Source organism: Pteropus vampyrus, unplaced genomic scaffold (assembly GCF_000151845.1).
Source record: "Pteropus vampyrus isolate Shadow unplaced genomic scaffold, Pvam_2.0 Scaffold129, whole genome shotgun sequence".
NCBI classification, from domain to species: Eukaryota; Metazoa; Chordata; class Mammalia; order Chiroptera; family Pteropodidae; genus Pteropus; species Pteropus vampyrus.
In genome coordinates this window covers 4,846,805-4,863,461 of record NW_011888910.1, presented here as the reverse complement: position 1 = coordinate 4,863,461, position 16,657 = coordinate 4,846,805, and the positions used below count along the sequence as shown (strand labels likewise).

At 47.1% G+C, this 16,657-nt stretch overlaps 1 protein-coding gene across 2 annotated transcripts in view; it reads right to left on the bottom strand.

Annotated features, from left to right (window-relative positions):
* SLC22A23 (solute carrier family 22 member 23) overlaps positions 1-16,657 on the bottom strand; it is a 179,678-nt gene that overhangs the window by 14,152 nt on the left and 148,869 nt on the right. For both annotated transcript variants that reach the window (XM_023534652.1, XM_023534651.1), the window contains exons 4-8: positions 14,543-14,670; positions 6,631-6,733; positions 4,008-4,240; positions 2,304-2,336; positions 958-1,081 (exon numbers count right to left, since the gene is read on the bottom strand). In XM_023534652.1, the coding sequence (XP_023390420.1) occupies positions 958-1,081; positions 2,304-2,336; positions 4,008-4,240; positions 6,631-6,733; positions 14,543-14,670 (621 nt within the window). The remainder of the gene's footprint in view (positions 1-957; positions 1,082-2,303; positions 2,337-4,007; positions 4,241-6,630; positions 6,734-14,542; positions 14,671-16,657) is intronic.

Genomic DNA, 16,657 nt, shown 5'->3' with positions numbered 1-16,657 from the left:
TCCCATGTGGGAAGGCAAGGGTAGAAAGGGTGTCGTCATGCTGACTTCTGGGTTTTATCTTGCAGCTGAATAATTGTCCATCTTCACAATTTATATTTTAAAAAAGCATGTGTTAGAAATGCTAATGATATTCCCATACAAAGACCAAAGTAAAACAAGGTGAACTATTCCGTAATCCACACACAGTAATTACCAGGAAACATGACTTTGCAGTTAAGTGTAAGATAAAACAGTCTGTAGCTCTTCCCCTATCCACCCGCCCCGTACCTCTACTCATGGACAGCACCAGAAAGGATCAAACCTCACTTCATGAACTAAAATGAAAGGAGCTAAGCACAAGTTAACACCACCTCTCAGTAAAGTATGAAATAATCACAGACTCCGCCAAGGCTCTGTCTGTGTTGTCTTGCTTACTGTTGGCCTACTTCCCGGCACATAGTGGGTTCACGATAAATATTTGTTAAAGAAATCAGAGATATAACTTGCTGGGCTTTCTTTCTGTGAGGCTTTTCTTTGGACTAGTGACATCAACTTCTCAAGCCAGTAAAAAAAAAAAAAAAAATAAGGCCCTTCCTACTTCACTTTATTTTGAAGTCTCTTAGAAGAGTTGACAGCATTTGATTTCAGTTGAAGTATGGGTACAAGTTATCTACTGACTTCTCTCTTTTTCCAGTCATTGCCGTGTTTCCTGTACGCCAGAAAGTTCCCTGTGCTCCGTTCCTCTGACTCCTGCCTGGATAGAATGCAGAGTCAAGTTCTCACCTGACTCTCAGTTGCCTCGGGGTCAGGGTGGAGCACCCTGTCTTAAAGCTCACATGCTCAGTGCATGCATCATCCCTGTCCAGAGGCCAGGGCAGGACAACGCTGATGTTGGTTAATTCCCCGGGAGCCTTGCTAAACAGGCAGCCCTTCCTGGATCCTAAGAACACATCCTGTGGGGTGTCTCCCATTACGCACCTTATTACCGTGGGCGTGATCTCTGCACAGAAGAACACACTGAGGCTTCCTACTGCATGGGAGGCAAACATGCCCACGATGGAAAACGTGATGGAGAATTTGTCCTTGACACTGTCACTCATACCTGAAGGAGAATGAGAAGGGGATGGTGAAGGGTGGGCAGAGGGAAGGGAAAAGGAAGCTGGTAAGGCCAGGGCAGAGAGAGCAGGGGGAGAGGGGAGGAGGGAGGCCTGGGACCTGCAAAGGGTCTCACCTCTTCCCCACTCTCCAGCGTGAGGTGCAGACTAGGGTGCTCAGTTCCCTCTGGAGATGGAGGAGCACCTCCAGGCCTAGGAGGCCAGACCCTCTTGGCAGAAGAATTTGCCTGGGTTCCTGTGATTCCTTTGTGGGTCTAGAATGCTGGAGCACATGCTGACTCTCCCAGAACTCCGTAGGCCAAGAGCCAGCCAGGCAAGAAAAGTGGCTGGTGGTCTCCTGCCCCAGCCTTCCATGTTGGCTTCAGAGGAAGGCCTCAGCACTCCAGAGAGCCCTGGCCATTTGGGCCTCAGGTTTTCCCAGTCCAATACATAGGACACGGTATCTTAGGCTTGAATTAAGGGAACAAAAACTCAAATAACCCAAATAGGAGAATTTACGGGCCTGGAGGTAAAGGGCTCTACCAACCCAAGCATCTTGCAAATGGCACAAGAGTCTGACCTCACGCCACGGTGGTGTCTAGCGTGGAGCAACAGCATGCGGTCGGGGGCGGGGGGGTCATACATTTGGAGCACAGTTAAGGTCCCTGCAAGGCTGCACCAGGACCTCAGGGCTCTCACTGTGGAGGGCCTTGGTGGCATAGGCTAGGATCAGGCCAGGCATATATGACCAGCAGCACTGAAGTGCACAGCAGTGACTCTGCTGTCCCAACGGCGGAGAGCAGCGAGCTTGTGTGATTCGCAAGGGGGGACAGCAGCTTTCCCTGGCAGCACGGTCAGTTAGGCCTCCAACACTCCTGGGCTTTCTGATCCCGTTCAGGCACTGTCCATAGACAAACTGCTCACTGTGGGCAGCAGCCAAGGGCCCATGCTGACTGCCGGTGCCAGGGGAAGAGGTGAGGGCATGCATAAAAGCTGAGTGCAAACGGGGGAACGAGCCGCTCTTTCTAGAGGCAAGAGGGGGTAAAGAACACAAATGTATGCTTATAGTGTCCAACCTACGGCCAACTTCAGCTGCAACTCTTGGAGAGTAAGGGGGAGGAAGAGAAAGAGAGGAGAGGGAAACCACAGGTCCGTGAGTGTTTATGAAAATGCCCGTTTGGATGCAATACAAAGAAGACGACACGCACGGCATGAGCATCTGGGGCTCACCTGAGTCTGGATGCTGGCTGTATTTTCCAATCACTGGACCACAGAGATGACGGCATCCATACGGAAGACGACGAAGAAAGTGGGGAAAAAAGGGACAAAGAAAGCATGTTAGGTATGAAGAGACTACTGTGTGTTTCCGTGTGATTGCTTTTCAGAGAATTCCTTCCAGGTTTGGGACCAGAGTGCGAGAGAGACGGAAAAGACTTATGGGGGCACTCCTGGGCACTGGCATTAGCAATTGACTCAAAGTGCATTTTGTTCTGAAAGGCAGGCTATCTCCCACTGGTCTCAGATCCTGGGGAGAAAACTGACCCCTTCAGAACAGAGTCTAGCACACCTCCCGACCTCAAGCCAAAGGGTTAATTTCATTGTGTATAAAATTATTCACCGCTCATTTGTGCTCAAGGGAGCATTAAGTGCTGCGGGGGCAGACCTGCCAGGTGGCATTTCTTGTGTTCTTGAGCTCTGATCCTCACATCTACTTGTCCTTTGCATAAAGTTCCCGTGGCATTCCTGCTCAGGGACAAAGAGCACTGTGACAGTCCCAGGGGCTGCTGCCCCGCTGCACGTCCACTCGAACTGTGTGAGCTCAGAGAGGCCCCACTGGGGATGGTCAGGAGAGAGTCACCATGTATTGGGGAAAGTCACCACTTTATCCGTTTCCTTGTCAGTCATAGCCGAAACGAAGACCAGTCTCCCAGCAAGATGCAGAATACACAAGAACTTGCCCAAGTTAGAAACATGGCTCCTGGGGCTGAAACCAGTCACTCTATAATCCAGTTTGTACAATAAGGCTGAGAAAGTTATGAGTCTTTTCTTTCTCTTACTTCTGTTCAGGATGCTGACTTGTACCTCAGACACAGCATGCAAACCTGAAATACTAGAAGGCTTTTTGTTTTTTCAGTGCCTCTGATCTAGGTGCAACCGGACGGTCACCAAGCCCAATCCCCAAAGCTTAGGTTAGCTCTCCTTGTGCAGGAGGGACTGATAAGTGGCATCTGTGTCCCCGCAGTGTCCGAGCCTGTCCCAGGAGGATCGTACCTGGGTGAGAAGAGGGCTCAGCTGCCCTGCTCACTCATGTCTCGCTGTGGGCAGGTCAGGGAAATGCCTGCTGCTTTTTCCATGCACGGAGGTGGGTGTTTGTGCACGAGGAACTGTCCTGATCTTGCCTATTATAGCTGGAGGGGCTACATGGATTCCTTAGCTTTTCTTTAAATTATTTTAAACATTTATTGAGAAATCCTTTGCCCCAAAGACAAGCTGATGAGCTTGGGAACGTTTAAGATAAAGCAGTGTCCCAATGCAAGAGCGTCAAAATTTATTTATTTCCCCTTTAATATCACAGGAAAGAAACAAATCCTCTGTTCTTCTCTGTCATGTGATGTATCACAAAGAGATAGTCCGGCCATTAGTGAAGCCACATCCACCAGGACCCTGAGGGCCTTGCATGCCCAGAGTCACTGCAGCCAGGAAGGCTCTGAGTTGGAGCTCCAGGGTTGGGGTGGGGGACGGGGAGGAAAGGCAGTCACCGTGCACATTCCAATTACAGTTCTCCTTCCCCAAACTGCTCTCTTCAAGCTGTTGATTTTGGAATAACAGCTAACTGAAAACTGGTCTCAAGTCTCACCCAGCCCTTTCCAATACCCTTTGTTGTATGCCGGCCCCCTCCACCAGGCCTCCCTACAGACCTTCCCCCACACTCACGGTTGAGGAGCCCGAGCTGCAGGAGCGAGGCCAGGGCAGTGAGGATCATGAAGAACAGCAGCCCTCCCCTGCGCCCCAGGAACCTGACCACCACGCACATGGCCAGGCAGGATGCCAGGGCGATGCTGGCCATGGTGTAATAGTCAGCGTAGAAGTTCTCGAGGGGTGGCACCTTAACCTCGTGGCCCATCATGCTCCTCGCGAAGCAGTGGTGGATTCCGTACCCTGTCAACCTGTGGGAGACACACCATGTGTCAACTCATTTAATCCCACATTGATACCATAAGAGCTATTGTCAGACCCACTTCACAGATGGGCAGACAGGCTTAGGGAGGTTAAATGGCTTGCATAAAGTTACTCAGCTGGCAAGTGACATCTTCCAAGACACACTACCTATCTGTGTCTCCACCTCTTCCTTGGCACTCAGGGTTCTGGAAACTTGGGGATCCATCCAAGTCGAGAACTACTTACTCAACCCTTTCCTGTTGCTACTTGACAAAGGCACCCTGAAGAAGCCAGTAGGAAGTCTGGCCAAACAGTGGAGACTTGGTTTCAATTCTCAATTTACTGCCGTTTTCCTCCACTGCCCCTGGTTGAGCCTCACTACTGCCCGACAGGATCATAGAAACCTGCTGGAAAACGTGTGTCCTAATTGTTACAGACAGATGTCTACATTGGGAAAGAGGAATAAATACGTGTCCGTGCACACTCAGGGAGGCTGAGCCATGACGACGCATACCATGTGGGCTCTCTCCAGGGCTCAGAAGGGCCTTTTGGGACGTGGCCGTGTGTGAACCCATTCGTTATGTCAGGGCTCAGAGTCCATCTAGAGCTAAAACTTCCCTTCTCTCTCAACCACCCTTGTGTATTTTCATCTAACCTTGAGAATGTGTTGAGGTCAACTCAACAGACTGCCATCCCCCACGGCAGGAAGCTTCCCTTTGCCAAAAAAATGCATTTTTACTTGGGATATATTCAGCAGAGGACCCAGCTCCCATGTGCTATCCTTTCATAATCTAGCAATTGATGAGAGTCAGTTAGTCTCCTGGGATCCCCGATGACTGTCTCTTCCTGGCCTACTGAGGTCTCGGGGAAATCTTCCCTCTTTTTGTTCTGGTAAAAAGGAAATCCTCTAACCACAAAAAAATTTTAAGATGACAAAATGGATCCCCCTGCCCCAACAGGAGTCACTAAAATGGAAACTTGTCATCTCGTCTTTGTTACATTTTGTGTTTTTTCCAAAATAAAACTTGGAAAAGTCACTCCATTCTTAACAGTCCCATTGGCCTAGCCAGTGTCTGCCCAAGATGGTACAGTTGTGTGGCAGCTGTGCCTGTAGCCAACTGTGGGCCAGGAGGCTAAGGCCTGAAATCTCAGGCCCTGACCAACTGTGTGGACGTGGCTGGTCATTCCCTTGCCTGGGCTTTGGTTTCTTCACCTGTAGGACAAAGGTGTTAAGTTAAAGCTGAGCTCTCCTGTCACTTTGTTAGTAGAACCTTTTGTATCTTCCCCAAAATTTAATCTGGAACTCCAATATCGAGAACTGATTAAATGGTGCTGCTTTGGTAGAAACAGCTGTGAGGAATGGTGGGACCAGACTCGACCCTAGGCTTCTTTCTTTACTTGTCAGCAGTCCTGACACCTTTCATGAGTGTAAACCTCAATCCCCTATGACCTCTAACCCCAAATGAGTAACTTACTCCCCTTGCCTAGATGACCTCTAGCCCTGTAGGAGAGTTAACCCCCCAGATGACCTCTGACCCTGAATGAGGGCCTACCTTGTGTGATCAGGAAAGGACAGGGATTCAGGGATTCCTATTGTGTGATTCAATAGGAAAGACCTAGGTACTGAACCTGGGACAGGGGCCGTCAGGACACTGCGTGAGTGACTGGGGGATACAGGGTCCGAAACCATGGCAGTAGGGCTGGATGTGGACACATGCCTCTTGGTGCACAACTGGGGTTCACACTGGGTTTTTAGGCTGGCCCACTACAACCTGTGGTTGCCTTGGGGTATGGGCCTCTGACCAGGGCTGGGCTGCAGACGCTGGCTCCAAGTGGGAGCAAGGCCACTGAGCAGCCTGGGCTGAGGAGACAGCCGGGGCCCCAGTGGTCTCAAATCCCCTCTCCTGTGCCAGTGTCTGGAAATTCCATCATGGAGTCTCTTCCTCACTGTGCCTCTGAAGGAAGTACAATCACTGCAAGGCAAAGAGTGAGACGGAGTTCCATGGATGTGAACCTGCTCTCTGACAGTCCTAAGGATGCATGTCTATGGGACTAGCTCAGGGCTCCCCGCCTGTGCAGCATGCACAGTAAGATGCCTGGCCTGCTGGGCTGGGGGTAGCTGGCTGGGGCCCTAGCTGCCCTGAGGTTGGGAGTGGGGTCCATATCTTTCAGTACTTGTAACCTTCAGACCACCAGTTAGGAAGCCCTGACAGGCCTATCAGGCTTACCCAGGGCCCCTTAGCAAAGAGTGGAGCACTAGGCAGGCCAGAGGGCCCAGCGCAGCCATGATTCAAAGTCCCGCTGGGGAAGAGGAGGGCTCTGTGGCCTCTCCTCTGGCAGCTGTCCTTTCCGGCCCCTCCCTGACCTCAGCCACAGATGTGTCCCTCTGGTGACTCACGAGTTCACACACAAGACCACGATGTTCTTCCACAGGTTCCGCGTTCCCACCACTTTCACGATACAGACCTTCTTGGGCCTCCGGGAAAGCTCCTTCTCCAGCTCTGCAGAGAAAGAGAACCCGTCACCTCTCAGCAAGACCCTGGATAGGCAGCCTCAAAGGCAGCCCCATTTCCTTAATTCGGGCATCATGACGAGAGAACTTTCTCTTTTCCCTTAAGGCAGGGAAAGGACCTGGCTTTCAGGACAGAAAATGGGCTCACACAGACTCTAACTTTGCAGTTCAAATTTCTCCATGGGTCTGAAGGGAGCCATGGCACACTGTCAGTATACAGTGCCTCCCCACTGCAAAGCCTTTCCTGGGAACCAGGCAAGGCACACAAATGATCATTCCACTCTGGCTGAGTACAGAACTAAATGATGATGTTCTAGGTTCCTGAGCACTAATTAGGCTCCATGCACATCAGAAAAGTGGTTTGTTTCCTTATAGAGTCTGATCTATCTCAGTCACCCACTGCTCAGAGGCCGGGAAAAGCACACAAAGCACACGCCGATATGCTCCTTAACTCTGTGGGCAGAACGTACGATAGCTGTAGCTACTTTTTCTGTAACTGTCCCTTGAGTGCACATATCTTCAAAAGAGAGATAAATAAATGGAGGAACACGTGTGCTTATATATGTATATATATACACATCTGTATATGTGTATGTTTTAGTTAATGGTCAAAAGTCTTTGAGAGCCAGACAAGATAGACAATGTTTTGGCTCAAAGTGTTGTGACCAACTCCAAAGTTATGAGAGTTTCTTGTGAGGCTCGAACTAGCTCCAAAAGCCATTCTGAACAAACTCTGATGGTGCTCCATTGCCACCTTAACAGGGTTAATGAGTTTGCTAAAGTCCTGGTGTTGACTTAGCAATTTAACAAGGAAGTTCATACAAGGCAATGCCTGCCCCTCCAAGGTCTCCATATGAGACTGAGCAGAAAACCTACATGTTTAGCCTCCCAGGCCCCTCCCTGTTCTCCTAGCCAGGCTTATCCTTGGAGAATAATTCCCTACCCTGGAGCTAAAAAAAAAAAAAGGAGATTGAACCTATCGGGTGGGTGGCCAGTGCTCCTCAAGACTGTCAAGACCATGAAAACAAGGAAAGACTGAGGGACTGATCAGAGAGGACTGGGGAGATGGGATGACTAAATGCCATCCTGGATGGTATCCTGGAGCAGGGAGAAGTCATTCATGGAAAGAATAGTGGCATCCAGATAAAGGGAAGAGTCTGGTTAGCAGTAGCGTGCCAATGTCAGTTTTCAGTTGTGACAACTATACCATAGTTAAATCAGATGTCAGCGAGGGGAGACTTGTCAGGGGTATTCAGAAATTCTGCACTACCTTTGCAACTATTCTATAAACCTAGAATTATTCCAAAATAAGTTTGCTAAAAGTGAAAAACAGCAGTGGAAGTGGAAAGGCCCCAGTAACTGGGGAAGCTTTATTGCTGGGAGGAAATATGGCTGTCTCAGGAGGGGCCCGGGAGCAGCAGCTCCCTCAGAGGGCTGTGTCTCTGAAGTGACACCACCTGCCCTTGCCTTACTTCTTTCCTCTTCTACCTCCTTTCTGCCATCCAGTGGCAGGAGGGTCACAAACCTCATTAGTTACAGTTTGAAGGAAAAGATGTTGCTTAACCATAAGGGTTTAGGAGTTTTTTTAATTAAAAACAAAATTTTTTTTTTTAGATCAGTGTCACCAGCTGGGACATAGAAGGGAGAAGGAAAAACCTTTCCTATATCTGAGGGATACTATGCCACTTGAGTTTCCAGAACTTTCTTCCTTTCCATATTAAGGTGCAAAGATTGAGGTCTGTGCACAAGCCAGAGGGCTGATATTTTGGCTGGCTGTCCACAGACCCTCTCCTGAGGTCTTCCTGACCTTCATGTTCTCCCCTGTAACAACAGTCTAATTTGATTTACAGACTTTCTTTCCCCATCATTAAATACCTAAAAAACTTTTAAAGCACACGGAGATATTATTGTTAACAGGAAATGCTGGATCCAATGATACGAGCGCTTTGCTTTTGTAAAACTCATCAGGAATCAACTATAATAGCTACACTTGCTCACTATGGAAATCTTACAAGAAGAAAATCTAAATTTCCATTAGCATATTTACATAAGTTTAAAGGTTGTTTTTTGGTAATGTGGCCCAAACTTAACTCTAACACATTAATGTATATAAAATAGATGTTGATAAAGAAGTTGTAGCAACTGTAATCATGATGAGTTAGTTTTTTTTCTTCACAGCACTAAATTCTAGAGCCCAAGTCTAAAGAATTGACTGCAGCCTACAGAGGTAACTACATTATTCTAAACGGAATTAAATTAACCCGTCTGGAGATACTGATATTTTCTCTCTGTTACACACATCACCAGCCTATAAACAACATAAAACTTGTTCAGCACTAGGTCTGTTCTTCTGGGCAAAAATCCACCAGCTCTGAGTTATAGGAAACACTAGATGACTTGAGACCTCCTATGGTAACTGGATAGGTGATGGAAAAGGCCTTTCCATCTCTCTGGTTATCAGATAGATATCTCAGGGACTTTCCAAAGTCCTTACACATGAAAATAATAGGAGTAAAAGGGGGCATTGAGAGTTGACCACCAAGGAAACAACTGTGAAAGCATTTCCTCTCCCTAACTCTTCAACCCTCTTGATTTAGAGCCATCGGAAAAATTTCAAAACAGAAAATAAACAGAGCCTATTTACCATTGACAAGCCAGGCACCTCCTACCTCATCCTGCAGCCCTTTTCTGCCCCTGCACCTTTGCATTTCAGCTGATCACTGTGTTGTATGACCGCAGGGCACTGGTATGGCTGGGTGGGGTCTCTTTTCCCAACCTGGGGCACAGCAAGGGGTCTGAGCCCCGGCAGAGACCCAGCTTTTAACCTTTTTGTTGAGGTCCTTTGGCAAGTTAGTTGCTCTGTGCCTCAGTTTCTTATCTGTTAAGGGGAACAATGCCCTCATCTTGGAGTACTGTTATGAATACCAAATAAAGGGGGCTCTGCACGGCCCTCAGTGCCCCAGTTGACCCAGACTGTCCCAGCTTCTCAATAGTGACTGCAGAAGGGAAGGTGTCCCTGCAGACAGACTGGAAATGTCATGATCTCTCCGTGGTTTAGAGATCCAGGGGAGGGGCCTAATTATGCTTCCTGAAACAGCAGTGGGAGAAGACAGTGGCAGACCACTCAAGGCCAGCCTCGGAGATGCAGGGAAAATGCATACCTAGGGGGCACTCGCAGTCCCTTAAATGGGGTTGTGAGATAGAATGGCTTTGCTTGCGTACACTGCAAATGCATTCCTGGAGAAACTGGAAAAACATCAGTTATAGAAATGAAAACGAGAAAAGATCAAAAAGAAGCGGGGGAAGAGGAGGAGTTAAAAAGGAAAGAGATCAGAAGGAAGAGCAGCAGTGGCACTTGGCCAGTCAAAGGAAGAGCAGCAGTGGCACTTGGCCAATCGAATAAGTTTGCTTCAGAAGCAAGCAGCAGAGGACAGCACCTTGAGGGATTTTACCGTAACATCACCTCAGTCAGCCCATTCTAAAAATAACCAAATCTCCCACAAGGGACCCAGCACTGCAAGCCTCTGTAACTCCCTCTTAGTGCACATGGCTCCAGCCGGTGAAGCCTCCCACCCAGGCAGGAGAACAAGTTGCATGCCACAGTAGTTAGACATGGGGCACTGGGGGCGACCTTAGTTGCATCAGTTGCTAGTGATGTGACTGGACAACTTACCTAATGCTGGGGACCTGAGGTGGCCTGATACATGGACCCTCTTCTCACCTCAGGTTCCGAACAGATCAATAAGACAAAGACTGAGGCAGGTGAGGGCAGAATCCATGCTTAATCACTGGGAAGGGCCTGAGGTTGGGACACTTGCATCTTACAGATTCACCTGCCCATCCTGGCGTGGGTGGGGTAGGATGGCTTCTCCTGGGTGCTTGCCAGAGAGGGCCTGATGGGCGAGGACACCAGATTCCACTCCCTGCATGTGGCTCACTCCCAAGGAGAAAAAGAGGGGAGCGAGTTCACTTTCACTCCTCAAGGCTGGCTCCTTTCACGTGAGGGAATGTGGGAAGTGGGGAAGCAGAGCTTCCTAACACTTAGCCTCTCTGGGCCCCATTTCCTCACATGTAAAGCAAAGATGATCTGATTATCATCCTCCTCAGGCTCTGATGAGGATCAATCACATGTGCAGTGTTTCACCCCACACCTTCTGGGGTCACTGCCCAGTGACTGTCTGCTAGCGTTACTATCAATAGGAGCACAGTTGAGTGTGGCTCTTATTCCGAGATTTCTCTGTGCAGCGGGTTGCAGTCTACATGGCCACATTTGAAACCAGCAGGACTCTACTCCTACAGGAAATGTTCAAACTATTGGGAATTATGATACAAGGAGAGTGGTCAGTACTTGGACACATCATGTGACACTAATGGTTATAGGATGACACTATAAGAATGATACTCAGGAGCACATCCAAATATCTACAATAATTTGGTTGCAAACTCCACTGAGAAAATCTGCCATATTCAATGATAGACCAAGATGTCTTTAAAAGACAAAAGAGCATGGAAAATTTTAGTTTTCTTCTAGCCTGAATCTAAAGTTAGGATGTACTGACGGGGGCAGGAACCTACCCCCACACCTCCTACCGCACTCATATACCTATAGGCAAACCCAAAACACTCATCTATCCAGAGGCAGCATAACCAGCAACTCTGGCTGAGTCCCATGAGAAATTGCCCTAACTCTTCCTGACCACGGGAGACCACAATTCATTTGTTCAACAGCTATACATGGAACGCCTGCTAGGACTCAGGTCTTCTGCTAGTGCAAGGGAAACAGTGGAACCCAGCTCTGTAGACACAGGGCAACAGGTTCTAAGGAGCCACACAAACCATTCCTTACAGCTGGATGCCGGCAACAGGGCAAAGTGCCTGCAGCTGTGATGGTGTACCACTGGCGGGCTGGCTTAGGCCTGGCGAGTCAGGCTAACCTGGTTCCTGAAGAGCTGGCCAAACAAGAGTGGGGCTGAGGATAGGGGACTCAAGTGGAAAGGCCCTGCAGAGAGGAGGTGCCTGGTGCATTCTGAGAGCCCAACAAAAGCCAGAGCATCTGTGAGAGGCAGAAAGAGGTGAGACAGGGTCTCAGAGTGGCTTGAAGGACTTGGAGATCTAGCCTACGGGCCCTGGAAGGCTACCAAAAATTTTTTTGAGCAAGTGGTGATGTGAGGGGAAAGGTGGCAGCGAGGATGGAGTCAAGGCAGGTAAGAAGCAGAGTAAGAGACTAAGACAGTGGCAGATGGATTAGCTGAGGCGAAAGAAAGAAGATTCCAAGCAGAAAAGTGAGTCCAGCCTAAGAAAGTTGGAAGTGGCCAATTTAGATGAAACAGAGACTTGCCTTCCCCTAAGCACTCAGCTGGCTTTTGCCATGGTGCTGTCATTAGTGTGTTGGCAGTGAGCAGGATCCAGAGGCAGATGTGAAGTGAGTGCCCCCAGGCGTGGATGCTGTGATTACCCTCCTGAGTGGGGGTAAAGTCATATGTGCCAGCCCCCTCTCTCCCAGCCTCCTTCTGGGGCACCGGTATAGAAATAAACATCAGCAAAACTCAAAAACAAAGAAAGGGGGAAAAAGATTTAATATCACTTTCCCAAAATAGAAAGGAAACGAATCAGTATAATTTGGATTGAGAAAACAAGCTTTTCCCAGACAATATTTTAACCTGAAATAAGTGGAACATGTGATTTAATTAGTGAAATGCCGGAAACAAATTATACTGAAAGACTTAAGAGCATTAATCTCCTAATGAATGGAGCCTGGAGAAGTTTGGGGGGGACAGCTGGACATTCCAAAATCAGCAAACATGGCCCCCAAAAAGAAAGGTTAATTCAATATTCTTCTTCTCCATACAATCACGTTAGTATCTCTGTCACCCTCATCTATCAGCTGTTTCCGCTGGACTTCCTGGGTTCAGGTCCCAGCTCAGCTACTTACTAGATGTGTGACCTCTGGCAAGACACTTAAACTCTCTGTGCCACAGTTTCCTTATCTGCAAGTAGAGATAATTATAGTACCTCCCTCATGGGACTCAAGTTGTCAAGAAATATAATATATGCCAAGTACTTAAGATTAAATATTAGATATAAGTTAACATCTGCAAGTCATTTAGAAAAGTGACTGCTGTACAAGCACTTTGTAAATGTCCTATTTATGGTCACTGTCACTAAACTTAGAGACTACAGATCCCCTTTGCAAAGCACCAGCACTCGTTGCTCTTCACGTTAAGCAAACCTGACTCACGTCCTTCTTTATTCCAGTAAAGCAAGGGCTCTGGGCTCCCTGAACTCTTCTACCTGTGCTGCTGTGCCTGGCTGACCAAGCCTGCCCCCCCGTGTGCAGGTGGCCTACCCTTACTGTCCCCTCCTCCCAGGTCATGAACACAGGCCAAGGCAGGGATGTTGTCCTGGCTGAGCAGCATCTAGGTAACTTCTACTGATACTGAGCTCCAGATCCCTCAAATCAGGAGTCTAAAGAACAGCTTGTCTAGGAACCATGGAATAGGTGAGTCCAGACACCCTGCTACCGGCTGGCGTGCTCTGACTTCCCTGAGTGAGATTTCTCAGGTGTTCCTTCTCCATCATGAATGGAGACCTGCAGGGCACATGCTCCTTCTTTGTTCAGGTGACTTCTCACCTGTCACCTTGGAGCCAGGCTCCCTAACCCTCTGATTGTGGACACTACTACCCTCTATCCCTCTGCTCTGTGGAGTTTTCTTACAGAATTCATCCCTTCTGACTATTATACATTTAATTGTTCACTGTCTGCCTTTCCCCACTTGCCTGTAAACTCCATAAAAGTAGGGCTTTGCCTGTTTTCTTCTCTGTTTTAGAAAAGTACCTGGCACATGGCAGCAGTTTAGTAAATATCTGTGAGATAAAATTTCAGATCATGGGGGTAATGGAGGGGTGGGGGAGAATGCGCATATCTCTCTGGGACAAGGGCCTGCAGATGATTTTCCTGGGAAATTTGTAACAGCAGTACCATCAATACCAGGTCTTCAGGTTGGGGCAGTGGGTTAGAGCTTGGGACTGGTCTACCAGGGGCTTTCAGAAGGAGGTATGTACACCTCATGTGTCAGAATTTCTTCCAGTGCTTATTAAAAGTGCAAATTCTTAGGGCTTATTCCAAATTTACTGGCTCAGAATCTTTGGGTGCCAGGGAGGGCCCAGGAGTCTGGGTTTTAACAACCTCCTGGTGATATGCATCTGTAGCCTGCAAGCCCTGACCTAGCTTGCGATGATGCTCCTGACACACATGAATTCTATGGATCTGAACCCATATACTAGAATACTTCTTTTCCACTTCTTCAGTTGTCCCACAAAGAGGTCATGACAGATATAGACAATAGCGGCTCTCTGAAGGTCATACTTAGGAAAAGAGAGGTAGTGAAGGCCAGAGGCACCCTTCAGCCAGGACTGCCGGCATTTAAACCTGGCAGGCAGGCAGGCAGGAAGGCAGGGCTGTGTGCCAGACACAGGCTTTTCTACCCCTTCTAAATATTCTCTTGACAATCAGGTGCATGTTAGGCTCATGCCTCACTTCTGGGTTTGGATGGGCTATGTGGAGCCCCACAGTGTGTTAGACTTGATCAGGAAAGATCCAATAACTAGAAGGTGGAGAGAATTTCAATTCGCCCATGTTCCTAGTCTAGCTGTAGACCAACCATCACAGGAAGTTAAACAGCTATCTAGGGCAGCTGCTTGGTAAAACAAGACCAATCCCAGCATCAGGGAACTGTTCTGTGGTTCAGGACAGGTGATGCCTCTCCCAAGGCTGGCAGGGCTACAGGGTTATACTCACCGGGCATCACGCCTTTGATGTCACTCTGGGGGTTCATGCAGTTCTTCTGTGTGAAGTGCAGGATTAGCTTCTTTGCAGACTCAAACTGCTGGGTAGCCATCAGCCACCGGAGGGACTCAGGGAATACCCTTCAAAGATAAAAAGGAAATCCATGAATGTTTTCTGATACTGAAGGGCATTAAGAAGTGCAGATTATGTCCTGGGCCTGTGAACTTTGCAGGAAGCATCGAGCTGTGGAGGGCCAATAAAACGCTCAGGACTCTCATTAACCCAGTCAGGGGCAATAAGGCTGTGGGCACTGGAATGTTGCTAATTTTCTTTTAGAAAGTATAAAAATTGTGATACTTAATACGTGGCAGACAGGAACAACATCCTACCAACTGTGTCAAGAAATCAGCGTATGTACACTTTTAAAAATAAGCATGTCTAAGCAATTCATTGAAGGGCTGCTTTTGTTATATTTTGTCACAAAAAACAAATACTAATAGGATTATTTTAAGTTTAAAAAAATGCCCCCGATACCAGCAACCTGACAGTTATTTTCAGTTCTTGAAGATCTGAAGACTGACTGACTTTCACAGGTCTTACCTACAGAATTAGTTTCATCTTGCTGCTAACTGCAAGTCACGTCTCCCTGAGATGATACCATAACACAGCAGTTTTCAAGTTTTAGTAGCAACAGATTCCTTCCTTGTTTGTTTGCTTTTAAGATAAAATCCGTGAGGAGTGCCAATAGAAAAAAAAAACCTAATGTTTTATTATCCATGCATTTTATAAATTTGCGTTTATGACAATAGTCACAAGTCAGTCAAAGAACAATGCATCAGCTTGGAGCAGGGATCTGTTCACTTTTTCTGTAAAAGTTCAAGTGGTCCATATTTTAGACTTTGTGAGGCATAAGGTTTCTGCCGTTAACTCCTCAACTCTGCCTTGTGCGCAAGCAGCCAGACAACACTGTTCCCTTAGAACTTCATTACAAAACAGGTGTCACTCCTGACTGGGAGAAGCAAAAATTGGAAATCAAATGACAGTCTTATCCTTTGTCAGCCCAGGGCTTCAGTCATCACTGTATTTTATTTCAGTGACATAGTATTATAGAGTCATGATTGATACTGATCAGAAGTTATCACTGTAACCACCCAACACCTGCTCTGCAAGCTCAGGAGAGTCTCTAAAGTAATCCAGAGGCTGGAAAAAAGTTATCAGTGGTGAATTTTTATTTCAAAGTCACATCACTGATGATATCTAATAACTGCTGTCTCTCTCTTACTTATTTGAACAAAAATCAAGTTTCTACTTGCTTGTGACTGCATTTTGCAGAATAGCCGGGCAGGTTCTCACTGAATTTGGTGTTATATTTGGGATAGTCTGATTTGCATGTTAATCCATGCTAGGTACCTGGGGGGACTTCTCTCTAGTCCACCCTCCTGTGCAGCTGCATGGAGGTGCAGGAGGCTGTGTGCCTGTCCAGAGGAGGCGTCACCCAAGCGTTATTAAGACAGGCTTAGAAAGTCTCATGTCTTTTCACCGGGGAGCCCAACTGGAAAGGCACTAAAACATAAGTTTCATATTACAGGCACTAATTTTTATATTTTAATAATCAAAATTAATGTTTGTTTTACTGGTCTCTAGTTTTTACAAATTAATTCTGAATAACATAATTCAGGCAAAGAAAAACAGAGTATATTATAATAGACACTGAAATTATATAGATATTAATGTCTTGCCATCAGATTTTTCTTTATAATGAAATAACCTAACACAAATGCCAGCTTATACGTCACTCATCTACATCATTTTCATCTTTCTGATCTATTTGGGTTCAGTGTCATTTTCTAATTTCTTGACACGGACACATGGATTATTAACTTTAATTCTTGCTTTCTAATGTATACCTTTTGGGCTTGAAATTTTCATCTAAGTATCATTTTAGCTACATTTCACAAGTTTTGATAATGTAGTCTTGCTTTGATTTGATTCTAAATATTTTGTGACTTCTATCAGGATTTTTCCTTACCTATGATATACACAAATATAAATATATAAAATATGTAAATGTTACAAAACATTTCTAAACATACAGGTTTGAGATGGGAGTAGTGATGAGGTTGTGTT